This window comes from Symphalangus syndactylus, chromosome 2 (genome assembly GCF_028878055.3).
Source record: "Symphalangus syndactylus isolate Jambi chromosome 2, NHGRI_mSymSyn1-v2.1_pri, whole genome shotgun sequence".
Lineage (NCBI taxonomy): Eukaryota > Metazoa > Chordata > Mammalia > Primates > Hylobatidae > Symphalangus > Symphalangus syndactylus.
In genome coordinates this window covers 18,608,889-18,636,052 of record NC_072424.2, presented here as the reverse complement: position 1 = coordinate 18,636,052, position 27,164 = coordinate 18,608,889, and the positions used below count along the sequence as shown (strand labels likewise).

At 39.9% G+C, this 27,164-nt stretch overlaps 2 protein-coding genes across 10 annotated transcripts in view; one reads left to right on the top strand and one right to left on the bottom strand.

Moving 5' to 3' along the window:
* Positions 1-19,294, top strand: part of INPP5F (inositol polyphosphate-5-phosphatase F) — a 102,716-nt gene extending 83,422 nt beyond the window's left edge. For 3 of the 4 annotated variants that reach the window (XM_055247182.2, XM_055247191.2, XM_055247201.2), the window contains 7 exons: positions 282-399; positions 1,975-2,173; positions 10,935-11,006; positions 12,541-12,614; positions 13,180-13,308; positions 13,923-14,010; positions 16,737-19,294. In XM_055247182.2, the coding sequence (XP_055103157.2) occupies positions 282-399; positions 1,975-2,173; positions 10,935-11,006; positions 12,541-12,614; positions 13,180-13,308; positions 13,923-14,010; positions 16,737-17,889 (1,833 nt within the window). In that variant the 3' untranslated portion in view covers positions 17,890-19,294. Of the gene's footprint in view, positions 1-281; positions 400-1,974; positions 2,174-9,425; positions 9,698-10,934; positions 11,007-12,540; positions 12,615-13,179; positions 13,309-13,922; positions 14,011-16,736 lie in introns of those variants that run through there. The other variant, XM_055247212.2, reaches the window with a different exon arrangement.
* A 570-nt stretch (positions 19,295-19,864) lies between these two features.
* Positions 19,865-27,164, bottom strand: part of MCMBP (minichromosome maintenance complex binding protein) — a 61,964-nt gene continuing 54,664 nt past the window's right edge. For 4 of the 6 annotated variants that reach the window (XM_055247286.2, XM_063625214.1, XM_055247260.2 and 1 more), the window contains exons 13-16: positions 26,842-26,975; positions 25,519-25,683; positions 22,069-22,157; positions 19,865-21,664 (exon numbers count right to left, since the gene is read on the bottom strand). In XM_055247286.2, the coding sequence (XP_055103261.1) occupies positions 21,538-21,664; positions 22,069-22,157; positions 25,519-25,683; positions 26,842-26,975 (515 nt within the window). In that variant the 3' untranslated portion in view covers positions 19,865-21,537. The remainder of the gene's footprint in view (positions 21,665-22,068; positions 22,158-25,518; positions 25,684-26,841; positions 26,976-27,164) is intronic. The other 2 variants (XM_055247276.2, XM_063625213.1) reach the window with 1 other exon arrangement.

Here is a 27,164-nt window from a genome sequence, read left to right as displayed (position 1 = left end):
TGTAAATTCTAGAAATTCTACAAATTGCCAAGAATGGCTTTACCCTAAAGCACCATCTAACTGTGAAGACTTGATGCCACAAATGGCATTTGACAAGCTTAGATCAGGGTAGAATACTAGTAGATATTTTAATTTAACTGTACTATTTGAAAATTATAAAAGTCAGACCTTGGAAATTATAAAAGCCTGTAGAATTCCAGACTTGACCTGAAAGCCCACAATTTATTTTGGGGGCATTCTTGTGTTTAAATAAGATGTCAAAATGAGTTTTTGTTTGACAGGGTGACTTTACAAGGACAGGAGAAAGGAAGTTAGCAGGAGTTATGAAAGATGGAGTGAACTCAGCAAACAGATATTACCTCAACCGATTTAAGGATGCTTATAGGCAAGCTGTTATAGGTAAGAAGCAGAAAAGCTTTTCTTTCCTCAAAATTTATGTCTTCTGTGGCTAATATTTTACGGAAACCAGCTTCATTAACATAATTCATGTTCTGTAATATACTTGTGTTTCTGTATTGAGCATCTTACCCAATACATCAAGTTCAAATTTTTACAAGATTAGAATTTGACAAATATTTTTGGCTGCAGCAACAAAAGAAACCATCTATTTTCCATGCATATTTGTCAGTTTATTACTCAGGTAATAGAAAGCAGGGTTTGAAGCTTCTGGAGTGTGGAATAAGGTACCCTAAAACCTCAAGAATTAAAAACTTCATATTCCGTTTGTTTTCTCATTACTCAAGGCTGAGCAATGTAACCAGATTATTTTTCTTGTATGCTATTTGTTCTATGTTCTTGCTGTGGACAAATATACCAGCCTTTTCCATAAGCATGTTTAATAGAATATTAGGGTACCAGATTTAGAGATTACCCTAACCAACTCATCATTTTTTTTGGAAGAGGAAATGGAAGGATAGATTGCCTGGTAGAATTTATGCATTGACATTTTTAAAATTTAATATTCATGAAGATGTTACTGTATAGGATTAAAATAAATGCAGAGTGTTCTGGATTAGAACCAAATGTAACATAGCTGACCTGTGGTCCCTGAGAGTCTTTCTGAAATCTTATTTCTTCACCTGATTATTTAGTGCACACATCAGTCTAGTAGGGCCTAGATACGGGCCACTTAGGAATTTGAAAAGTCTGATGTAAAGAAGTTTGATTCATTTGCCAGACATGGAGGGTACATGCTGTGACTGCAGAATTGGATTTTAGCAGTTGATATTCAAGGAAAAAAAAAAGTATCTTGCTTCCATTGGTTGACCTAGCTACTCAGTTATATCATTGAGGACCCCAGTTCTGTCCTCCTCTCAGTTCAGCCATCCATAGCATCAGCTGCATCCAGATCCTAAAGCTGGTTGAGAGATCTTCAAAGTTGCGAGATAGAAGCCAGTAGCAATCTGTGCTTGTCACTTTCCTGTGTAGGGCCAGTGGTTGGCAGATCTTCTTTCGCTGAAGCCTCCTTGAGTGTCATTGTCCCATGAGCCAATGAGATAGGGAGGAATAACTCCATAGGAAATGGGATTATAATGATTTATTAAGGCTGTGCCGCATGCCTCAACAGGAGGAAGTTAGCTTGTCTGTTCAGATCTTTGCTCATTTTACAATTGGCTTATCTTTTTATTATTGATTTATAGGGGTTCTTTATTCTAGATACAAGTCCCTTACCAGATAGATGAATTGTAAATATTTTCTCCTGTTCTAGGGGTTATCTTTTCACTTTCGTGATGGTGCCCTTTGAAACACAGTTTTTAATTTTTATGATGTCCAATTTGTCTTTTTTTTTCTGTTGTTGCTTGTGATTTTAGTGTTGTATCTTAAAAATCATGTCTAATCCAAGGTTACAAAGATTTATAAATGCTCGTGTTTTCTTCCAAGAGCTTTACAGTTTTAGGTCTTATACTCTCTTTTGTTTTTAAAAAATATATTAGTAAACTAAAATGCTGACAGATATTAACAATTCCACCCTAGATTTGATGCAAGGCATTCCAGTGACAGAAGATCTTTATTCCATATTTACCAAGGAGAAAGAACATGAAGCTTTGCATAAGGAAAATCAGAGAAGCCACCAGGAACTAATTAGCCAGCTCTTACAAAGTTACATGAAGTTACTACTGCCTGATGATGAGAAGTTCCATGGGGGCTGGGCCCTCATTGACTGTGACCCTAGGTGAGTTGGAGTGGTGTCCAGGTGACCAGCTTGCTTAACCGATGTTGGGAAGTTGTCATGATTAACACTGGCTGTTGTCCCTAAAGCTGTGGGCATGGATGCATGGTGCATGGCTATTTCCTGTATGAGCTGGTAGTGAGGTAAGCTGACTGAGGCACTTGCCTTGGGTGCAAAATTAAGGGGGTTCTAAAAACTTGGTAATGAAGAAAAATATTTTAGTGCAGTATTTGATTAAAAAAAATTCAAATTGCCAAACTACAGCCTGCAGCTGGCTGTGGGTTCCCCACTCCCTGCCCTAGAATCTAGGTTTATTGTATTAATGCACATAAGTGAGTGCAACAAGAGGTACAGTGAGGCTGGGTATTTTTATTGGTTATAAAGTGGTCCTGGCCTTTTATAAAATAAATAGGCCAACTAATATTCTTTTTTTTTTCTTTTTAACAAAAACCAGTTTCAAGTGGTTCTTCAAAATATCAGTGAATAGCGGGATCTAAATCTATCCACTAGATTGAATGCTTGCCTTTAGGCTGAAATCTAAAATCATAATCTTTAATATTATAAATCAGAAACATTTTGGGAAATTGTAGCCCAAGCTTTAAGAGTAAGGCACTCTAGTTCGATTTTATCTCATACATTTTGTGTGTTTTTAGTAATAGGGGCATAAAATGTGCTTGAAAGTACAATTAAAGATAGTATTTATATATTAAAAGGAATAAAAAACAACGTTGACTGTGGATTCATAGGGAAACATCCCATGACATTAATCCCATGGATTTTTTTCACTTTGATAGTAAATACTGTTATGTATGGATATAATATGTGGACTTCAAAAATAAGAGATGAAGTTTTCTTCACGCACAACCTAGCAGAAGGTTTTTGTGTTTGTTTAAGCCATTTGGTAAAGCTATTTTGATTCATGTCCTTCACTTGTTTTAGTGGCAGCAATCCAACTTAATGTAGCACCAAAAAAAAAAAAAAAAAAAAAGAGTACTTTTAATTCCCATTCAGAAATAACTGCTAGCAGCACACCTGCATTTTCCTTGAGTTTTAACTGCACTTAGATTTTTAAGAGGGTATCAGTATCATGATTGTCAATATCATCTTTCTTCAGTCAAGTATTTTTGTGTCTACTTTGGGATAATCAAAATTGGGAAAAACCAAAGGTTTATTTCTAGTGCTGGCTACGATTTTGTAGGCTGACATTGCACTTGATGATTTGATTTCCAATTCTGTAATTTTTATGGAAAATTGGTACCCTGGGGTGAAGAGTATTAAAAAATGTAAAGTGTATATAGCTTTGCTATTTAAAGTTTACAACAAAGTTTGGGTAAGGATGCTTTAAGAGTCATTAAAAGCCTCTTGCAAAGATTCATAAAAACATACTTATTTCTGGCAATTGTATTAATCAAAATAATGAATAATGGTGTGGAGGCTTGCACCTATAACCCCAGCACTTTGGGAGGCCAAGGCAAGAGGATCATTTGAGTCCAGGAGTTTGAGACCTCATCTCTACAAAAAAATTTTAAAATTAGCCTGGTATTGTGGTGCACACCTGTAGTCCCAGCTACTCGGGAGGCTGAGGTGGAGGAACTCTTGAGCCCAGGCATTTGAAGCTGCAGTGAGCCATGACTGCAGCACTGAACTCCAGTCTGGGTGACAGTGAGACCCTGTCTCAAAAAAACGAAAACAAAAACTATGGTGAAACAAGAATAGTCCTCTAGGATTAGGTCTTTAAATCACTGGCTGGGCACAGTAGCTCACACCTGTAATCCCAGTGCTTGGGGACGCTGAGGTTGGAGGGTCACTTGAGGCCAGCAGTTCAAGACCAGCCTGGACAATGTGGTGAGACCCTGTCTCTTAAAAAAAAAGTCACCATTGGGTGATTAGAGTCTCAAATCTTTTAAGTTCTCAGCTACCAAATATCTGCCTCAGAAATGACACTGTGCTTCAGTTTTCTTTTCTTCATTAACATGATGAAATGCTTCTCTTTTTTCCTGATTTTTGACTCCCACCTCTGTCCAGTGCCCAGTAAATGCATTTCCTATTTTTCTTTAATCCAGCACTATACAGGGAGCCAGTGAGTATCTTCTGTTCACCTTCTTTAATTAAAGTTCCTAGGGCCGGGTGTGGTGGCTCACGGCTGTAATCCCAGCACTTTGGGAGGCTGAGGCGGGCAGATCACGAGGTGAGGAGTTTGAGACCAGCCTGACCAACATGGAGAAACCTCGTCTCTACTAAAAATAAAATTAGCTGGGCATGGTGGCAGGTGCCTGTAGTCTCAGCTGCTTGGGAGGCCTAGGCAGGTGAATTGCTTGAACCTGGCAGGCGGAGGTTGCAGTGAGCCGAGATTACACCATTGCACTCCAACCTGGGCGACAGAGTGAGGCTCCGTCCAAAATAAGTAAATAATAATAAAAATAAAGTTCCCGATGAAGAATAACTTACCATCAGTCACACGTAACTTATCATCAGTCACACGTAACTTATCATCAGTCACATGTAACTTATCATCAGTCACATGTGTTAGACAGCAAGGGCCAGTCCTTCCTGTTGCTCATTGCTGCCTTTGGGCTGTACAGCTGAGGAATTCTTCCCCAAAAAGCAGCTGCCCACTCTTCCTTCACGACAAGTGAAGCTGAAACACACGCATTCAGTGCGTTATCAGGTTTTCAGCACATGGGGCTACCCCTAAAGATGATCCAGATAGTCTCACGTGGCATGATGGACAATGAACCTTTAAGTTCATTTTGTTTAATCCTTATTGCTGCTTTGTCTTTAGATGCTAACCTGGTCCAGGGCTTGCAGCTGCCCCACTGTGGGTCTCAGGCTGAGTTTTCTGCTGAGTTTGCCTTTTAGTTGTATGTTTGTTTCTTGTTTCTACTTCTTTTTTTTTTGGACAGAGTCTCGCTCTGTCGCCCAGGCTGGAGTGCAGTGGCGCGATCTTGGCTCACTGCAAGTTCTGCCTCCTGGGTTCACGCCATTCTTCTGCCTCAGCCTCCCAAGTAGAGTAGCTGGGACTACAGGCGCCTGACACCACGCCTGGCTAATTTTTTGTATTTTTAGTAGAGACGGGGTTTCACCGTGTTAGCCAGGATGGTCTCGATCTCCTGACCTTGTGATCTGCCCGCTTTGGCCTCCCAAAGTGCTGGGATTACGGGTGTGAACCACCGTGCCCAGCCCTCTACTTCTTTATTGTTTTGGGATAGCTTCCACTGGGGGCCTCTAAGTCTCCCAATTACTTTCCAATTTGTTGTCGGATTCCCTGACTCTCTTGCTCAGATGTTGCTACACAGTGTTTTTTCCTCTGATTCTTTCTTAGGTGGTCAGTTGCCAAGAATGATTGTGAGAGTATTCTTTACCTGTGTTATGTGCCAGAGCCTCTACTGCCATCCTTATCTTCTTCCTTGTGGTCATTGGTATCCAAAATAGACCCGTCAGTCATTGGCCCAGTGACTCCCTTTGATCTTCATCCTTTGGGACACTGAAAGATTCTGAAGATTTTCCCATCAGTGTAGGAATCGTTAGCTGAGGTGCTATCTTTCCTGATGTATTGTTGGTTGTGAAAATGTTGTCTTCTCTGATGTGTAAACCAGTGTCTGATGCAGAGTGGTTCTGTCTGTTGGCTCTTCAGTCCAGAGAAGCTGACTTGGGTCTAAGGCAGAGATGGGCAGGGGAGCGCTCCATCACTAACCAGGACAGCAGGAGTGTCTGAGGGAATGACGTGTTGATTGTCAGGAGGAGGAGGTAGAACACAGGACACAAGGTTCACAGACTTGTGGAATTTGTGTGTGGTCTGCTCTTTGGAGAAAGGCATGGCTGCTAAATTTTGAGACTCTCCACTCTGTTCCGGAAAGATCTCCTCTAAAGCTCACCATGCCAGACTGATTGCATCTCACAATGTTTGAGGTGTTGGCTGCTTGCTAGATTTTCCTTGCTGTTGGTGGTCCCCGTGGTTAATGTTTTGCTAGAAACTTGTTCCTTTGAAGGTTGGGGACAGGATGAGGTGGATGTAGGAGCCAGCGGCTTCTCAGGTCGTTTTCCTTGTTGGTTTGCGTAGCAGGATCAGGGCTGCCTACCAGGAGTCTTGGTATTTTTTTAATGGAAGGCACTTAATCTCCCTGTGGCTGGCTCCACTGTGAGCCCCTTTTGGAGAGCCAGGTGGTTTAGGGGTTTAGGCTGGGGCATAGGAGGAGCTGCAGGAGGTGGAGCAGGGGCTGGCTCTCAGAATGGTTTTCAAGTGTTTATTTTCTTCTAGAGGTGATGCTTTTTCAGATAGAGAACTGTTACCTTCTTCCTACATTTTCCTCTCCCGTGGATTATGGATTACTCTCGGTGGACAGCAGGTGTCATGTGCTGTTTGTTTTCAGAGTAACTTGCGTTTCCATCTTGATTAGAGAATTCTTTAGCAACTCCTCTTCGTACAGGTACGTCTTTGTCTTGTGGGTGTGATTCTTTCTAATAATACTGCTGAGATTTCTTTGAATTCGCTACCAATATTTTTCTTCCACTTACTGCAAGGCTTAAAGATTTTCCCAGTGGTGTTCTGTTTCCCTTTCTCTTGATGAGAGATTTGGAAACCTGCTCTTGGGCCGAGTTTGCTATAGAACCTCTGTACAGTCCATCAGCTCAGCTGGAGATGTTGATCCAGAACAGAGGCTCCTGGTGGAGGACAAGAGGTGGCCCTGGAAGTGGCAGTGGGGGTGCGGGTCTCTGGAGAGCCAGGCAGCGGAAGGCTCGGGTTTCAGACTTGGGGACTTGCTCTCACTGCCTGCCTGCCTCAACCATCCACTCCTGGAATATGTGTGTGTGTTTAAACAGTTTTATTGAGACATATAATTCATATACCATATAATTCACCTATTTAAAGTATATAATTCAGTGGTTTGTAGTATAGTCTGAGTTGTGCAGCCATCACCATGGTCAATTTTAGGACATTTTCATCACCACAAAGAGAAGCCCCTTACTTTTTAGCTGTCACTTCCCTACCCTCCACACTCCCATCCCTAAGCAACCACTAATCTACTTCGTCTCTGCATTTGCGTATTCTAGACATTTCATTCAAGTGGAATAATGTAATATGTGGCCTTTTGTGACTGGCTGCTTTCAGTTAGCATAATGTTTTCCAGGTTAATCCTTGTTGTGGCATGTGTCAGAACTTCATTCCTTTTTGTAGCTGAATAGTATTTCATTATAGACCACATTGTGTTCATTCCTTCTTCTGTTGATGGGCATTTGGGTTATTTCCACATTTTAAACATTGTAAATAGTGCTGCTATGAACATTTGTGTACAGGTTTTCATTTGAACACCTGTCTCTATTTAATAGTTCTTTTGGGTGGAAATGGCCAGATTATTTGATAATCCTGTTTAACTTTTGAGCAACTGCCAAACTATTTTTTACAGTGGCCACGCCATTTTACATCTCCACCAGCAATGTATTTCAGTACATTCCAGTTTGGAGGGTTCCAATATTTCCAATCTTTGCCAACACTTATTTTCCTTTTTTTCTAACTGCAATCATCCTACTTAGTGTGAAGTGGTATCTCATTGTGGTTTTGATTTGCATTTCCCTAATGACAAACGATGGTAAGGATTTTTTTTTTGTACTTGTTGGCTATTTCTGTGTCTTACTTGGAAAAACATGTATTCAAACGCTTTGTCCATTTTTTAATTGGGTTGTTGATTTGTAAATAAAGTTTTGTTGGGAACAGGGTTGGGATTAGGGTCAGGTGAGTGAGGTACGATTATGCAACTACAGGGATGTATTCTATCTTAAATGTTTGATGCTTTGTCCATCATATTTATCATATTTTTGCATTAATTTTGATTTTAAAAAATATTGCACCAATTGTCTTGTCGACAAAATTAATGACACCCTTTAAAATCCGTACCAGAGACCAGTACCTCACTCACCTCACTGCAGTCCCAGCTACGTTTAAATATCTGGTGGAAAAACAGGCAAGCAGTTTGGAAATGCGCGGTCCCAGCAGGGAAGTAGGCCTGGCTGCGGGGTCCCGGCCTAGGGCATTGGGCGCCGGATACAGAGAACTAGAAACCGGGAACTGTCCAGCACGTCAGTGCCTGTCCCGGCCCTTTTCCCGTGCAAGGCTGAGCGCAGCTCTGTCCGGGCTACCCTAGACAGACTCCAGCGTGGCCAGGGCCGACCTCTCTGCCTTTCTTGTCCTTTCCCGCCCGTTATCGCAGGAAACCCCCGACTCTATCGACAGCGGGAACGAGGCTCTGAGACTAGAGAGGAAGCTACGGACCTGCAGGGCCCGCCTCGCCTCTCCGCAAAGCCAAGTGGTGTTCCCAACTTGCTTCGACTTGCTTCCGTGCGCTGAGGCCCACTGCCCGGTCCAGCCGTGGTAATGGAGTGGCCAGGCACACGGCAGCCACTGTCCCTTAGGCATGCGATGGCCTAGGGGCCAGACGCTCGGCGCGGTACCCTCGCCCGGCCCGCCAGCGCCCCCCTCCAGCCGCAGGCACTGTCCCTGACGAAGGCGAGGGTGCCAGTGAACTCTCGCGGGAGTGGCCACCCTGGCGCCCCTCCCCCGCCGGGCCGGGGTCTGTGCCCTCGGTAGGCGTAGGATGCGCAGGATGGAGCGCGCATGCGCACTGGCCGCCAGCTGAGGCCGGAAGTGGGCGTCCGGAAACTAGACGTGTCCCCTGGGCGTGACTTGGCACTGCCGCGTCGCAGTTGCCGCATTCGCCGCATTTGCTGCAGGCGCGAGGTTGGGTGCAGGCAGCTGTTTGAGCCTCGAGGCATCGACGGACAGACGGACGGACTGACTGACGATGCCGCGCTCTCACAGGCCTCCGCCTACCGCGCAGCGGGCTGCCACTGCCGCAGCAGCCGAGCCCAAGTCTGAGGGCGTTGTGGCTATGACTTTCAAGATTTTTCTCCTTTTTGCAGGGCTTATGGTTAAAGTTCCTGTGGGGTTATATTTTTCCTGCAAATTACTTCTTTTCCAAAGTCTGATGTTGATGTCCCCTGAAGACAGCGGCTTTTATGCGACCGTTGTCGCAGTGGTCGGGCTTCATGTGGTGCTGGCAATTTTCGTCTTCATAGTGTGGAAGGAGGGCCTGCCCCAGTGGCGGGAAAACAAAAACGAATAGAGCAGCTTCTTCAGAGCTGCAGACGTGGGGGGGTGGGGATATACCTAAAGGGTTTTTTGTCTTGTTTCTTGTTCGTATTGAACGTGCTTTTTTTTTTTTTTTTTTTTTTTTTTAAAGGGGAAGGGTGGGTGGGGAGGGAATTAAATATTTACTGCAGCTAAGACTACAGTAAAATTGGGGGTGGGGGGAGGGTTGAAGTTTTCCGACTGCCTGTTACGTGCCAAGTGCTTTTTGTTAAGGACATAATGTTTTTGACTGAGGATCATGTTTGGCTGATGTAAATATTAATGCCAAAATAGGAGCTAGGATGAAAGTAACACTGTAATTAGTAGTAGAATTTATTTCATATTAAAATGTGTCGTGACGTAATTTTTATGACTTGGCTCAAGCAACAATTTTCAGAGTGCATGTAAGTATCATTGCGTAAAACTTAACATTTTACAGTGTTATTTGGTGGTATTCTCTATGAAACTGTCTGGATCGGTCTCCTTTTCCCATTGGTTAATTGGTTAATGCATATATTATTGTACGTGCAAATTGAGGTGAATTTGTTTTAGATTAAGACTGTTAGGCTCAAGCTACAACGAGGTGTCTCTGATGTAAAAAACTGCGGTTTAAGATTATGGTAAATCCTTCCCTGCAGTACCTGTTAAAATAAACAATGACCTCATTCTTACGCAGATTTAATACATGGTTTTTTTCCACTATTATTTTCTGCTTGTTATTAGTAGCATTTTGATAAGGTCTAGGGAATAGGTATGAAATCCCAAGGGAGAAATGTCGGCTTTCTTACAGTGGAATTTGGAGACCAGTATAAGAATGCAGAAACATCTCTATCTTTTGCTGGAAAGGCTATTATTGTTAGATTAATATTAGACTAAAAGTTTCATCTTAATTCAGATTCTGCCTGTGTTGTTAATTATTTGTAGATTTTATACTTTAAGAATTTTCTTACTGGTAATTTTACAAGGATGTACATTTTACTGTAGTTTTGGTTTCATGATTCATCAACACTACCTGGATTCTAATTCTTATTTTCATCATTGATTTTAGAATGGGTATAAATATGGCAAAATAGAATAAGGAAGTGTTTGTTTATTGAAAGCCAAATAATCTATAATGACAAAAATGCAAAAGTAGCTCGGACTTGTTCCATTTTTGCACATAAATACTGTATTCATGTAAAAGTCTTTCAAAAGATGCATTCCACATGAATGTAAAGATATCCTGAATGTACCGTGTGTTATTTTGAAGATTAGATAATGTGAGATAGTTTAGATGATTTCTCCCTTCTCACTCTCACGTTTTTCTTTCTTCTTCCCTTAACTACTTCTCTATCGTCCTCCATTCCCACCACTCCCCCACCTCAAATTATCCCATTTCCTAAGGGACTGCTTCCTCCTTTGGCTGCCTTTCTCTACTGTCCATCCCCTCACTTCCCACATCTGCTTTTCCTTGTTTTTTAAAGACTGTCCAAATGTATAGATTGTATTACATCTAACTGCAGTAGAACTCACTGATTACCTTCTTTTTTTCCCTCCCCCTGGCCAATTTTTTGTCCTAAGTAGCTCTGCTGTAGAAATATGCTTGGCAAAAAATGCAGATGAAAATGAAAATACTTAATCTCCTGTGTCATATTTGTTTAGCCTCATTGATGCTACTCACAGAGATGTGGATGTGCTGTTACTGCTTTCTAACTCTGCCTACTACGTGGCCTAGTAAGTTGCTTATTGATTTAAAGCTTTTGATTTTGTTTTTTAAACTTGAGTAAATTTTCTTTTTAGAATTCGTAACAACAAAATGTGAGAATATGGTTTTGTTATGTATTTTATGAAACTTCGTTGAACCCCTTTACGTTATATAACTGTTACGTCATTCTAAATTCCTTTTATCTTTATCGGTTTGAAAGCAAGATTTTACAGTTAAATTAGTATGTTTATGTTGTATTCTTTTGGCATTTGGTGTTATTTCCTGTATATTTCCCAGGTTTGGATGTATTCCATACGTTTTTATCACTAATGACCACGTATCATTGTTTGCATTACTGTAGTAAAGTTTTTCCTCATTGTTAGGTATTAAATTACTTACAATTTTTTGTTATTACAAATGATGCAGTTATCTTTATGCAATAACGTGTGTGTGTGTGTGTGTGTGTGTGCGCACGCATGCGCCTGCGCACTTCTTTGGTTACAAGGGTATGATGAATTATGACTTTTGTGGTTTGTTGTCAGATTGATCTCCAGAAAGACTCTCAATGAATAGTGCTAGTAGCAAAATACAAGCACTTGTTTCCTCACACCTTACCAGAATTGTTCTAATTTGTATTTACTAAGTGAATATTCAATTTATTTTTGGCTTTGTGTAAGCTATTGTTTTTTAGTCATTTGCCCAGATGCCTGTTGGCATATATCATAATGGATTTTTCATTCTTGATTTTGGATATCAGATTTAACAGCTGTATTGTTCCCAAATACATAGTTTGTTTCTCTCTGTCTCTCTCTCTCTTTCTCCCTCCTTCTCTCCCTCTCCCTCCCTTCATCTCTCTCTCCGTCTCTTGCTGTGTGTGTGTGTGTGTGTGTGTGTGCGCGCGCGCGTGCGTGCGTGCGTTTGCCTTGTAGGTTAGGTTTTAGGTTTGTTTTCATTTTATATGAGTTTTTATAAAACAAATTATTTTAACCTTGTAGTTGCTTTTTTTTTTTTTTTTTTTGAAACGGAGTTTCACTCTTTTTGCCCAGGCTGGAGTGCAATGGCATGATCTCTGCTCACTGCAACCTTCGCCTCTAGGGTTCAAGTGATTCTCCTCCTGGGTTCAAGTGATTCTCTTGCCTCAGCCTCCTGAGTAGCTGGGATTACAGGCGCCCACCACCATGCCCAGCTAATTTTGTATTTTTAGTAAAGACAGGGTTTCTCCATGTTGGTCAGGCTGGTCTCGATCTCCTGACCTCATGATCCACCCGCCTCGGCCTCCCAAAGTGCTGGGATTACAGGTGTGAGCCACCACGCCCGGCCGTAGTTGGTTTTTTTAACTGTTAGATCTATAAACTTATTTTCCCTTAGCTGTTGAACTATATATATGTTATTCTTGTTTAATTTTTAAAATAGTTCTTATGTTTAACATTTTACCCCAGAATGTATGTGCTGTGGAAGATTTTGTTAACTGTATGTAACAGTTTGCAGCTATTATGCCTTCCCTGACAAGCCAAATATGCTTTTGATTTAAATCCTCTCTTAACTTCATTTCCCTTTATCTAGTTACGATGATGAAGTTGATAAAGTAAACCAGTATCAACGACTAAGTCTAGAAAACCTGGAAAAAATTGAAATAGGTAAGTTTTAACATACTAATCAAGTCATAAAAAGCAAATGCTGTTGTTTCCAAGAGGGGGTCAAATTATTTAAGCAAGTACCTGGTTTAAGTTTCACCTACAAATGCTTTTCTTCACTATTATTTTTCATTTGTTGTTAGTAGCATTTTGATGATGTCTAGGGAATAGGTATGAAATCCTAAGGCAGAAATGTGGCTCTTCTTACAGTGGAATTTGGAGACCAGTATAACATCTGTTAGAAACCAGAAAGGGATATTCCAGGCTGTCTACTTCTTAGTACTTCCTTTCTATTCGTTATAGGTTAGTGATGGATATAGTCTTATCATAATAACTGTATTCCTTTTATTATTTACCTTATGAAGATTACCCCAGGGATCAAGAAAGCTTAAATGATTGAAATTGAAAGAGTTCTTCTAGCCTTATCAAACCAAATGGTCACCAGAAGTTTGTATTTTGTGTGCTGTCATTTATATTACGAAGAAAAATATGTTGGGTCTTTTGAAGATAATAGAAGAAAATGTTATGTGAAAGATTTAACGTTATACATATTCATTTGGGATTTTAGGCCCTGAACCCACTCTTTTTGGTAAGCCAAAGTTCTCCTGCATGCGACTGCACTACAGATACAAAGAAGCGAGTGGCTATTTCCACACACTGCGAGCTGTAATGCGTAATCCTGAAGAGGATGGAAAAGGTAAAAAGAGGAAGAGATCAAAATATTCAGTGAAAACTTTCTATTTATTCTTAAAAGCCCAAATGGAATTGGGGACATTTCATATCATAACCAACTGAATGAGAGAGAGTCCAGGGAATAGCTTTGGAATATGAGACCTTGAAATAGCAACTCTGTTTCCAGCAACCCAGGGAAATTATCTGAATGTATTATTAGTTTGGGGCAAGGGAGTCTTTAGCGGGGATTCTCAGGGAGTTTGGCCCCATCAGTGATCATATGGGTGTCAAGGCTCTTCACATGTCATGTTCTTTTCATTTGTAGCAGGTAGGAACCATGCCTGTCTCATTCATGGCTGTTGCCTCGGCATCTGTCACAGTGCTTGAACAAACATGAACTAGAACAAACTTTTAATTCCCTGATTTCATTCTTTTGCTTTTGTTCTTTTAAAATTTTAGAACATTGTGAATTAAGTGGGGAGACTAGTGAACAGGTGGCAGTTTTCTATAAATCGAAGCAGATAAATTTGTATTTAATTATACAACCACAAATTTCATTCAGTGCTATATGGGTTAGAACTGCTATTTTTTTTAGTATGTTTATGGAGAAATCGGCAAGCAGTTATATTTGGGTTGCAGATACCCTTCAGTGCATTGCAGAGATGCTGCAGATCACCAAGCAAGCCATGGGATCAGATGTACCCATCATTGAGAAGAAACTTGAGAGGTGAGTATGCTGCTTCTCAAGAATAAAGGCATTCTTATGCAAAGTCTTATTTCTTTAAAATTATTTGCAGGGGGAGAGGGGAGATCACATTATGGTAAGGTGTTGGTATTTAGAGAAGGATCAAATTTCTGCGGATCAAAATACTTTCAGCATTCTTCATGTATACAATTTTCAGGTAAGTTTTAGACTTACAGAAGAGTTGCACAGGTAATTTAGAGGGTTTCCATATACTCTTCCTTCGGCTTCCCTTTATATTACCAACTTATAACCACAGACCATTTATCAAAACTTAAGAAAGTAACCTTGGCATGGTAAGAGTAACCAAAGTACAAATTTTACTGGGTGTTCACTAGCATCCTTTTTCTGTTCCAGGATCCAGTCTGGGATTCCACACTGCATTTAGTTGTCTCTATAGTTTAATGTTATTTCTTCAATCTTTTCTTTCATAACTTTGACATTTTTTAAGAGTACTGGTCAGCTGTTTTGTAGAACATCCCTCCATCTAGGTTTGTCCAGTGTTCTTTCCTGATGAAGCTGAGGTTATGCATGGTCAGGAAGGACACCGCAGAAGCGATGTGCACTTCTCAGTGCCTCATGCTGTGGGGAGGGAGGACATGATGGCCTATGTAGTATTGTTGAGGTTAAGCTTGATTACTTGGCTGGGGTAGCATCTGCCAGGATTCTGCACTGCAAACTTTGTGTCTTCCTCTTTATAATTGCTAAATATTTAGGGGAAATTAGGACTATGTAAATATTGTTTCTGTGTAAACTTAAGACTATTCATTTTCATAACCATTGTGGATCTTTTCTATAGTAATTATTCCTGTCATGATCTATGGTGATTTTTCTAATTTTCATTCCTTCTACACTTGTTAATTGGAATTCTTCTGTAAAGCCACTGCACCCAGCCTCTTGTACACATTTTTAACCTATACAGGTTAATAACCTTTTATTGCTAAAGATTGTATTTTATGCATTTTCCACATTACTGTAGAATTCATAACTACCATTTAAATAGATGTCTACTGTGATCTATTTGGAAATGTATTGTGTGGGTTCAGAATGTGGACTTTATGACTCCTGGTTCTATCAATTACTCTTTAACCTTGGAAAACACACTCCTTTACTTCAGTTTTGTTATTTGTAAGATGAGAGAAAATCCATGTCAGTGCATTGCATGAACTGAATAACACACTCAGACCTGGCACACAGCTATTATATTAACTCAATTGCCAAGAATGTTGGTTGCTAAGCATTTTTTCCTTTTATAAAAAAGTCATGACAGAGATCTTTGTCATGTATTACTTTTTCATGTTTAGGATAATTTCTTTAGAATAGCATCCCCAGGTTGTGAATCTGGATTAAAAGACGTGAATATTTCACTTGTCCTTAACAGTGCCATACAAAGGTTATTGCTTATTCTCAGTTTCAAGAAAAACTCTGAAGACCCAGAGTTTCATTTTCTTGAGTGATATGGCATTTAAAATATGCTTAGGATATCATCCTCTGGTTGTGTGTAAAAGTTTTGATACAGAGTAACACTGACTGTCTCCACAAGTACTTAAGTAGGTGGTATTTTGCCAAGAGAACCGGTCTGAGAGCAACGGCCCTGCAAGGATTTTGCCATCCTTGACACACCTCACGTGGCCACAAGTGATACATTTTTAACTCCTAAGTAAACTGATGAGAGGAAACATTGAAATTTTTTCTAAATACTTTGTAGAGAAAATAGTATGTTTTAAACAGTAGGCTTTTGAATTTGGAAAAAGAATGCCTATCAACAGATTATTTCATATTTAAAAAGTGTGGCTTTTCTTTCTAATGAGCATCTGTCAGGTTTTGTGGTCCACATTCTACTAGTGAAGAGAGCCATTTGGCCAGAAGAAAATTGTTCAGGCTTTTGTTGAAGAATTACTTTAACTCATAATTTTTCTGCAGGATGCTCATGATCAGTGATCTTGCCTGACCCAACAGTACAAATGCACATACTGAGACATTTGTGGCAAATAGCATCTACTTTTCTTTCTTATTTATAGCTGTCATGAGGGATACCAAAGGAGAGAAGACACTAAGTAATTGTTAAATGTCCCAAATCTTTTAAAATAAATTCAGGTAACCCACAGGACATGTAAGAAAATGGAAGCCTTACCCCTCTCTCCCCCTGAATTACCTGAATTTGAGCCACACTGGGATGTGTATAGATAACCTTAGTTAAGGTGCTGCAGATTCCCATTTATAGTCAGAGATGTCTTTGCTGATTGTACAGATGGTGGCTGTGCTAGACCCACACTGCCCACAATGGTAGCCACTCACCACATGTGGTTGTGAAGCCTTTTAGAATGTGACTAGGCTGAATTCAGGTGTGCTGTAATTATAGCACACTACACATTGCCTATATTGAATTAGTTCAAAAAGGAATATTAATCATCTTTTAATATTTTTATGTTGAAATATTTTGTATATATTGGGTTAAATGAAATACTATTAATTTCATTGCTTTTTAATGTGGCTGCTAGAAAAATTGTAATTACATATGTATTTCATATATTTCTATTGGATAGCACTGTTTTAATGTTAACTCTGAGGGTTATCTGTCAATTAGCAATGCACTGTTTTCAAGAAGTTGGGACCAATTTGAATAAGTAAAGTGTTTTCACTTATGTTAATAACGAACTGGCATATTGAATTCCACAGGGAATTAACTTTTTCTCTCTTCTAATTTGTAGGAAGAGCAGTAAACCTCACGAAGACATCATAGGTATCAGATCTCAAAACCAAGGTTCTTTGGCCCAGGGAAAGAATTTTTTAATGAGCAAATTTTCATCTCTAAATCAAAAAGTGAAGCAGACCAAATCCAACGTAAATATTGGCAACCTCCGAAAGCTAGGAAACTTTACCAAACCTGAAATGAAAGTTAACTTTCTAAAACCAAACTTAAAAGTAAATCTTTGGAAGTCAGATAGTAGTCTTGAAACTATGGAAAACACAGGAGTGATGGATAAGGTTCAGGCAGAGTCTGATGGGGACATGTCTTCAGATAATGACTCATACCACTCTGATGAATTCCTTACAAATTCTAAGTCTGATGAAGACAGGCAGCTAGCTAACTCATTAGAGAGTGTAGGGCCAATAGATTACGTTCTTCCTAGTTGTGGTATTATTGCTTCAGCGCCTCGATTGGGCAGTCGGTCCCAGTCTCTTAGCAGCACAGATAGTAGCATTCATGCTCCTTCAGAGATGACTGTTGTTCACGGGAGTGGGCTTGGAAAAGGCCAGGAGTCTCCTTTGAAGAAAAGTCCTTCTGCTGGCAACGTACACATATTGACTGGCTTTGCCAAGCCTATGGATATTTACTGCCACAGATTTGTGCAAGATGCACAAAACAAAGTGACCCACCTATCAGAGACCAGGTCTGTGCCTCAGCAGGCTAGTGAGGAAAGAAATCAAATGACCAATCAAGTTGCAAATGAAGAAACCCAATCAGAATCAACAGAACAGACACCTTCTCGGCCATCGCAATTAGATGTCTCTCTTTCTGCAACAGGCCCACAGTTTTTGTCAGTTGAGCCAGCACATTCAGTTGCATCTCAAAAAACCCCCAGCTCTGCTTCCAGCATGCTTGAACTTGAGACAGGGCTTCATGTAACTCCTTCTCCTTCAGAAAGCAGTAGTAGCAGAGCAGTCTCTCCCTTTGCCAAGATTCGAAGTTCCATGGTCCAGGTTGCTAGTATTACCCAAGCTGGATTAACCCATGGGATAAACTTTGCAGTGGCAAAAGTTCAGAAGAGTCCTCCAGAACCTGAAGTCATTAATCAAGTCCAGCAAAATGAACTTAAAAAGATGTTCATACAATGCCAGACACGGATAATTCAGATTTAGCTTTTAGCCATAAGAATACTTCCATGGCTTTTATTTAAAAATAAGAAGTTTTCACCTCTTGGAGTATTTTAATTGTACTGTCTGAATCCAGGGATCACAAAATCTGTTCATGGGGAAAGGGTTTTAAACGGAGTCTGAACCTGAGTAGATTTCCTAATTTTACAGCCAGGACTATAGAAGTGCATCATTCTAGAATGTGTAGACCTGAGTAGCTTATACACTACAGAGCTCTTTGCTTATTTGAAGGTAATTCAGCAACAGGTCACTTTGGGATATAACCTGAACCTTTTTTTGGAGTGGGGTGGGTAGATTACATTAAGTAGACACAAGGGCTGGACATGCAGATGCTTAGGGGATTAGCGTTTTTCATAACTTGTTCTGTTTGTCAGTTCATTCCTGTGTGTTTTACCTCTACAAAGTAAATTACACATTTAGTTTTTCGTGACTTTAACATGTTACTGAAGCATTTGAATATAAAGCTATTTTACTTTTGATGGCTTAACTATTCCCTGAGGAGGGTTGTTGACACTAGAGAAATGAATTCTCATTTGATCCTAATTTTCCCCGTATTCTACTTGAACACATTAAAAATACTCTGCTGCCTGTACAATATAAACCTAGGAGCATTAAGACTTGTCACACAGTAAACCTGATACATCAGAGGTGAATACCACCACCTATTAGATTTCATTTTGCTGTTTTCAGGAATGTAAGGACACACATATTGGCTACTGGAAATTCTAGAAGTCAGTCAGGTTTTAATTTATTCCAGGAGGGGCATCCTCGACATCTTATGTAGATGATCCACAACTTCAAAATTTAGTCTGGACCTAGTGCAGTGGCTCACACCTATAATCCCAAACACTTTGGGAGGCCAGGAGTTTGAGACCAGCCTGGGAAACATCTGCCTCTACAAAAAAATACAAAAATTAGCTGGGCATAGTGGTGCATGCAGGAGGATTGCTTGAGCCCATGAGGTTGAGGCTGCAGTGAGCTGTGATTGTGCCACTGACCTCCAGCCTGGGGTATGCATTGCATGCGAGACTGTCTCAAAAAAATTTAGTCTGAAACACAACTGTGCTGAATCTGACTATAACTCTGACCACAAAGAACCAGGGCTGCCCCTATAATCCCCACAATAAGAAAGTTGTATTCCAGCAAGTATTGGTTTGTCTGGTATCTTTAGAGCTTTCTCTGTTGAAGTGACTGATTTCTCAGCTGAACATTATGTCCTAACTTTGATAAACATTCCACTTTTGTTATTATTAGTGGTATCTTTTTTTTTACGTGTTAAATCTTGTGATTATTAAAGTACCATTGTAATTTAAAGTGACAAATATGTATGAGAATTCCTTGCATAACAGATTAAAGAATTTGTAAACAGGGCAAATTTGCTGTAACTGAACACTTGGTCTAGCTGTTGCCAGTATTTTACTCCTTTGAAATATACTCATGATTTAAAAAGTGAAATGGATCAGAAACTATAACTTTAAATCCAAACATTCAAAACTGAATGCTTTCTTCTACCAACTTTTCTTCCGGGTCCTGAAAATATTAAGGGTTCCCAACATGGGAGAAAATACAACCCAACATTAGGTGATAAATACACGTTTAAACTACAGAAATTAGTTCGAAAGCTATCTTTGAAAATTTTTTTAAGAAGGCAAAGTTCCAAACAGGGTTACACAGGAGTCTACTGAGTTTCCTGGCCATACAGGATTAACGCTGTGCCTTACATTAGAGCAACAAACTTGACTGTCCGTGTGTATATAGGTGAGGGACAAAGGGTTTCTGCAGCCAAGCACTGCACTCCATTCCGCTGCCTGGGCAGGCCTTGAGCAGGAAGTCCCTCTTGCACCACCTCCTCCGTTCAGCTCTCTCATGTCTTCCACCAGGAGGACGTGGTCTTTTTTTTTTTTCCACACAGATCACATAGGATGGTGAATCTTATCTTATTCATGAAAACAGCCCAAGGTACTGGTAATTTGGGACATTTTATTTATTGGAAAGGTTCTTTCAAGGGAACTTTTCTGCAAGACCAAGCAATGTATGTATTTTTCTTTGGTAAATTACAATTTACATTGGCACAAAAAACGCATGGTGACTAATCTACTGTGCTCTAGGACAGTTAAAGAAAATGTATTTTATCCTCACAAATCCAGTTAAGCCTTCATTTTATTTCTAAAAGTTTAAGGAAGTAGGTCTAGTCTACCAGTTATAAAAATGAAAACCAGTTCAACTCTAATATAAACATTATTTACATTAGTTTATAAAAATAGATTTGAGTTTAGGAAAAGTTGAACAACTGGTAATTTTTACTTCAGTTATTAGGTACAATGAATTCCTTGGTTTTTCAAGGCTGACCCTGTTTCCTTGGTTAACAATTTTCAATTTAGGCCTTATAGGAAAAAATGTAAGGGATCCTTTATCTGTCTCCAACTAGGTAAGTTATTTGATACCACTGACAGCTTAAAAAGTAACGTCCTAACCTTTCTGAAGATTCTGGTTGCCATAACCATGCTACTACAGTCTGTTAGTTTGCTCTATTAAAACTAATTGGTCTGGAGAAAACCTACCTGCAGTTGTATGAGGCTGTTACTGGAGTAGCAGATGTTAGCTGATCTAACATATTTGGAACCAACTGATGATCCCATATAAAATGCCAAAAATCCAATAGAATCAAAGCAACTAAATGACATTAAGAAAATAAAAACTTTCTAAAGGGGGTATTGCTTTTTAAATTTACTGTTTTGTTTTCATATTTGGGCACAACTTTGTGGCACAGCATTCCCTTATGCACGGGTCTCAAATGCACTGGGATAGGAGAAAATAAAGACAATGCAGTGTCTTGGTTTCTTTTGCGCCCAAAAGCTACATTCATTCCGTTTAAAGGACTCTAATTCACAGATAGATTGTCCTTTTATGAAAAAAATGGTGACAATACAGTGATTTATTCGGATTACTTGGCAAGGTAATTTGGCAACCTTATAGTCCCCCAGATTTTTGGAAATATTACTACTGGTCCATAAAATACAAAAGTCTGGGAACTACTGCCATGTACAAGTTTAGTTTTGCAGGCTGTTAACAAATGTTAAGTGGGAAAAAGTTTCTGTGGCCAAACATCTGGGAAATGACAGTACAGAATTTCACGTAGTCATGTGAATCAATGGCAAGTACGCCTCCATTCCCCAAAGATGGACTACTGAATGCACCCCAACCCACTGTGAACTGGAAAAACTCAGAACTAGAAAACATAAGAAATCCGAAGCACGATTCCTCTGACTTTGAAATTGCAACAACCTTCTTCATTTCAGCATTTCAACAGCCTGGCCTATGACTCAGCTGAAGCTAAGGAAATGGTACAATCAGCAACGTTATCAATATTAAACTTTTAATATCAAATACTTTTTTTACATCATTACTAATTTATATAATTATAAAACAAACTTCAAAAGCTCCATGAAATCAGTAAGGTAAAAGTCCTTCATGAATATCATATAAACATCAGATGTTACCAGGCTTGATTTCAGGAAATGTCACTGGTTTGTGATAGAAATTACCTATAAAACAATGTGGTATAAATGAATATCTGAATTTTACAATTATGTGGCTACAATTTGCCCATTACTCTTCATAGGTATCACATCTTTAAAGTTCATTTCCATTCACACATTTTTGCTGCTGAAGCCTCGTTCTTCTTAAAGACTCCAGCTGCTTTGCTCTCAGCCATCGTTCTCTTGACAGCGTTGTTTGACCAGCACTGAGAGACAGACACCTGGTTTGAAACAGAAATTTAAGTCTAGAGCTGGGATAGTAAGTTTTAAATTTTTTTAAGACCTAGGAATACTTTGTGAAAACACAGACCATGTTAGGAGACAAGACCGCCTGGTAGTTACACACAAGTCAACAGCCAAGTTGGGCTTCTACAAAGAAATCGTCGAAGAGTCAGAATTGGAGGGTGGCTCACTCTTTGAAGCTTAGAGAACAAGCAGCATGCCTGTTCCACTGAAGAGATCACCAGCCAAACTCGATTCCCCCTCAATGAGCCCTTTCATACAGCGTTTTTAAAAGGAAAAGTTCATTTCCGTTTTTAGAAGTCTGCCTCAGTTACTGCTGAATAACTCAGAAGACATATATACAAGCTTTCTGAAAAAGCAGTAATGGACACGCGCCACTTACCGAGCCACCACAAGCAGCTGGTGAAGATCATCAGCAGTGATGCTCTGAGGGTCGTTCTTCCGCATTTCCACAAAGTCATCTTCAACTGCCTTTATCAAAAGAGTAAATGTAAATGATGTGCATTTTTGTAGGGAAGAGAAAACATGGTTCCTTGACTGATGTAGTAAGGTGGATACGGCCTCTTAGACAAAGGAGGCAATATGGGTGAAAGTACCAAAGCATATACATAATAATGCTGATGAAAATAAAATAATGAAACTCAGATTCATTTAAAGTCAAGCAAACATATAAATCAGCAACTGGCATAGGAAACAATGCTTTTCAACAAAGGAAGAGTGATGTTAGTGAAAATGGCAGAGAAGGGACCGCAGAAAACTCTACTGTTAACACTGATCAAAATCAGCTTTTTAAAAACTAGAAATAAAACCACACTTGCAGCAATCCAGAGAGCATTTATGCAAGAAAACCAGCTGATTATTGGTAAGAATGTTGAGCCTTGCAGCATTTTAACATGTCCTACTCCTAAATTCCAACCCCTTCCCCTCCAGGCGATAATTAATAGCTTCAGAAACCAACAGCCTGGCAGCCACTGGAGAGAGAACAGGGCTAGGGCTCCTTCAAAGTGCCATTCCTGGAGAACTGTCATCTGACCACCTGTCTGGTGGCTCCCTAGAAGGACTCATTTGCAAGGTTGTCTTTAACCTGACTGGAAGCCTGTCTACTATGAACCACCTCTTTCCCCAGGGCATTTATCAAAAACAATCAGAAGAAATTACCAATCACCTTAGCTACCTGAGACACTGGGTAACAGCTGCAGCAAACAACAGACTAACCCAAACCCTTAAACGGAAAAGCTAGCTGGGAAATGACCTGTCTGTAGAGGGCTCTGAAAACCTCAAGTATGTAACTCCTAGGAACTCAGAAGGCTGCAGACATGCTCAGAGACCTTAACTCCCACCTCTGGATAACCTGGAGGTTCTGTGTGAGCAGGAAATGAAGGCTAAGACAGGCTTGTCAATTGTATGGCTAAGTGTGGAATTGAAGGCTTGCCCCAACTTTTATTTTTATTTATGATTATTATTCACCCTTAGACTGGGAGACTACTTCCTGTCATTTAAGGAAATTTCTTTCCAATCATTAACCACAAAACTAACAGAGCAGAGACTTCAGTGCCCACATGTGACAAAGACAGACTTTATAGAATTAGTCAAAAAAGTTACTAAACAGCCTACCAACAGTAACAAACAGCAACAACAATAAACCCTAGGGAGGTTTAATTTCCAGAGTCTAACTTCCAAAGCAGAGTTGCCATATTATATAGTTTAAAATGTCTGGTTGTGGATAAGTGGGGTGGCTTCCGCCTGTAATCCCAAAACATTGGGAGGCCAAGGTGGGAGGACTACTTGAAGCCAGGAGTTGACCAGCCTGGGCAATAAAGCAAGACCTGATCACTATAAAAAAAAAAAAAAAAAAAAAAGAAAGAAAAGAAAAAAAAATAAAACCAAAACTTTAGTTGGGCATGGTGGCGCACACCTATGGTCCCAGCTACTGAGGCAAGAGGATCACTTGAGCCCAGGAGTTTAAGGCTGCAGTGAGCTGTGGCTGTGCTACTTATTATTCCAGCCTGGGTGATAGAGTGAGACCCCACTGACCAAATAAAATGTCTGGTTTTCAACAAAAAAGTACAAAGAAACCAGAAGGTATGGCTCACACTTTGGGGATAAGGGAGTCAGTAGAAAACTGTCCCAGAGGAAACTCAAACATTCAAAGAAATAAAGGAAACCAATAAAAAAAACTTCAGGAAAATATGAGAATCACCAAATAGAGAGTATCAATAAAAAGAAATAATTTTTTAGAAGAAGGAAATAAAAATTCTGGAGTTGAAAAATATAGTAAAAATTCTCTAGAGGTGCTCAGATTTGATCAGGCAGAAGAAAATCACTAAACCTGAAGATAAGTTTACTGAGATTAGTCTAAGAAACAGAAGAAAAAAAGAAGAATGAGGGAAAATGAACAGAGCCTTGAAGACCTGTGGGATACCATTAAATGCATGATCGGATACACAGTGGGAGTGTCAGGAGAGGAGAGAGAAATGAGGCAGAAAGAAACATGGCCAAAACCTTCCCAAATTTGTTGAAAACCTCCCCAAAATATGAATTATTCTGCACCTCAAAGAAGCTCAACAAATTCCATGTAGGATAAACTCAAGAGATCCACACATTGACACATCATAGTCAAAACTGTCAAAAGCCACAAAATCTTGAACGCAGTGACAGAAAAGTGACTCAGCGTGTACAAAGGATCCTCATCAGAAACTAGCTGGCTTCTCAGTAGAAACCAGAGGCCAGAAAGTGGTGGGAGGACATGTTCGAAATGATGAGACAAAGACTATAAACCAAGAATTCTACATCCAGCAAAACTAGCCTTAAGGAGAAATTAAGACATTCCCAGATAAACAAAAACTTAAAAGAGGGCTGGGTGTGGTAGCTCACACCTCTAATTCCAGAATTTTGAGAGGCTAAGGAGAGAGGATCACTTGAACCCAGAAGTTCGAGACTAGCCTGGGCAACATAAAGAGATCCCCTATCTCCACACACAAAAAAAAAACAAACACACACACAAAAACCAAAAAAAAACAAAGAATTAGCTGGGCAGAGTGGCACATGCCTGTGGTCCCAACTACTCAGGAGGCTGAAGTGGGAGGATCGCTTGAGCCTGGGGGGGTTGAGGCTGCAGTGAGCCATGATCACAACACTGCACTCTAGCCTGGGTGACAGAGCGAGACCCTGTCTCAAAAAAGAATTTGCAGAAGTAGACCTGCCATGCAAGAAACACTAAAGACAGTTCTTCAGGCTGAAATGAAAACATACTAGACAGTAACATGAACCCACGTGAGGAAATAAAGGGTGCTGGTAAAAGTGATTGCATAGACAAATAGAAAAAATAGTACAGAAGTCTTTCTCATTTCTAACTTTTTTCTCTAAAAGACAACTGCAAAAGCAGTAATTCTAAATGTGTTGATGGGCATACAATGTATTGAGAGGTAATTGTATGACAGCAGCACGAGGGAGAAGGAATGGAATTATAAAGGGGCAAAGTCTTTGTATAATATAATTAAACTGGCATTAGCCAAAATTTTTTTTAATTAAAAATAACTAAACGAACTGGCATTAATCCTAAATAGATGATTATACTAACATGTTAACTTTATCCCCTCCCCCCCCCAGCAACCACTAAGAAAATAACTTTAAGAAACTTCAAGGGATTAAAGTGGGACATTGGAAAATACCTATTTCAAACAAAAAGACAATAATGGAGTAACAGAGGAATAAAAAACGACATGACAGAAAACAAATGGCAAAATTACCTTATCAACAATTATGGTAAATGTAAATTGGTTGCATACTGCAATTCAACACAGGGCAATCCTTTATTCTAACCTAGACATACCTTGGTTATTTCATCAGATATGCTATATTCCAAGAATCTCAAAAGGGTTAGATAAATGCGGAATTTGTTCAGCACGGAAGGCAGCACCGCTGAGAGAAGGCTGTTCATGTACTCCTCCATGTTTGGTGGAATTAGCTGGGGCTGTAAGTGAATCTGGCAGTCTGCCTGAAAAGAGAAGGAGTACACTGTATTTTCTGAGTTCCTAAATTGATCTACATTTTTAAAGAAAGATGCATCATCTCTGTCAGACCCTGTGGGAATTAGAAAATACCATTTATTATTTAGGGGGAGGGAATAATTTTTTTTTTGTATGTGTGTGAGACAGGGTTTTGTCCTGTCGCCCAGGCTGGAGTGCAGTGGTGTGATCGCAGCTCACTGCAACCTGCCTCCCAGGCTCAAGTGATCCTCCCACCTCAGCCTCCTTAGTAGTGGGACCACAGGTGCACGCCACCATGCCTGGCTAATTTTTGAATTTTTTGTAGAGACAAGTTTCGTCATGTTGTCCAGGCTGGCCTCAAAGTCCTGGGCTCACGCAATCCACCTGCCTTGGCCTCCCAAAGTGCTAGGATTACAGGTGTGAGCCACGGCACCCAGTGAGAATCTATTTTTAATATTAACTTACATGCTTTATAACTACCTCAGAAATAATTATGAAAGCTTTTTCTTGGTTACTTATGTTTCCTCAATGGTATCAGTAAACACACAAAAATGTAGCCAATCTCTAAAAAGCAGCTAATTAAAAAGGTCTATCACACTTGCACACAGAAAACATATCCTTGAGCCATTTCACTCTTAGTCAAAGGCGGTTTCTCATCAATCGCAGGTGAATACTATTATACAGAGACTATACACCATTTGACAACTGGGAGCATTTCCCATCATCTACAGAATTAAAAGCTCTCTTTACCAGCCACTCTGAAGACATACCACAGCATTTCACTGTAAAGCATGAAAATAACTACCAAGTGACCAAGGACATTTTAAAAGGAACTCTAAAATATTTTTCACATAAGATTAGCAGAAAACAATGGGTCAAAGGTAGCAAGAACAGAAGTCTGCATGTTAAAATCAGACACTCTCGCTCTGCTCAGATGTGGGTGTCTCTGCTGCCAACAGCCTTGCTGGTCTCGTGACTTGCTGATATCTGAGCTTGGTAGATGTAAGGTTTTCATCCATGGCAGTGCAAAATACTCAATTCCCTTAATGATCAGCAGTCACAGTTTTTTACAACAAATGTAACTTATTAATAAGCGGTACAAAGAAACAGCAAAAATGTAGTTATTTTTCCAATGTCAACCTCCATTTAAAAATGACTCATCATACCGGGAGGAGTGACCTCCCCTCCGAAGTAATGAAAACGTTAATATTGCAGGGGAATTCCATCTGATGGTAGCTGAAGTCATAATCCACCTTCTGCCATGTTATGAGGTTGCTCAGGGCTGTCACATTATGAACACCTACGAAGGCAGGAAAACACTTTCAGTCATTTGACTTTAATCATCTAAGCAAATCAGTTTTGCTGACACCGATGATGAGCTATGAAGTTTCTACCGCTTTTAATAAAGGGTATGAGGTGCTGTCCAATTTACTACATTAAACGTCACTAAGCGTGTAGGCTTACAACAGTCTTGGTTAAGGTAGAACTT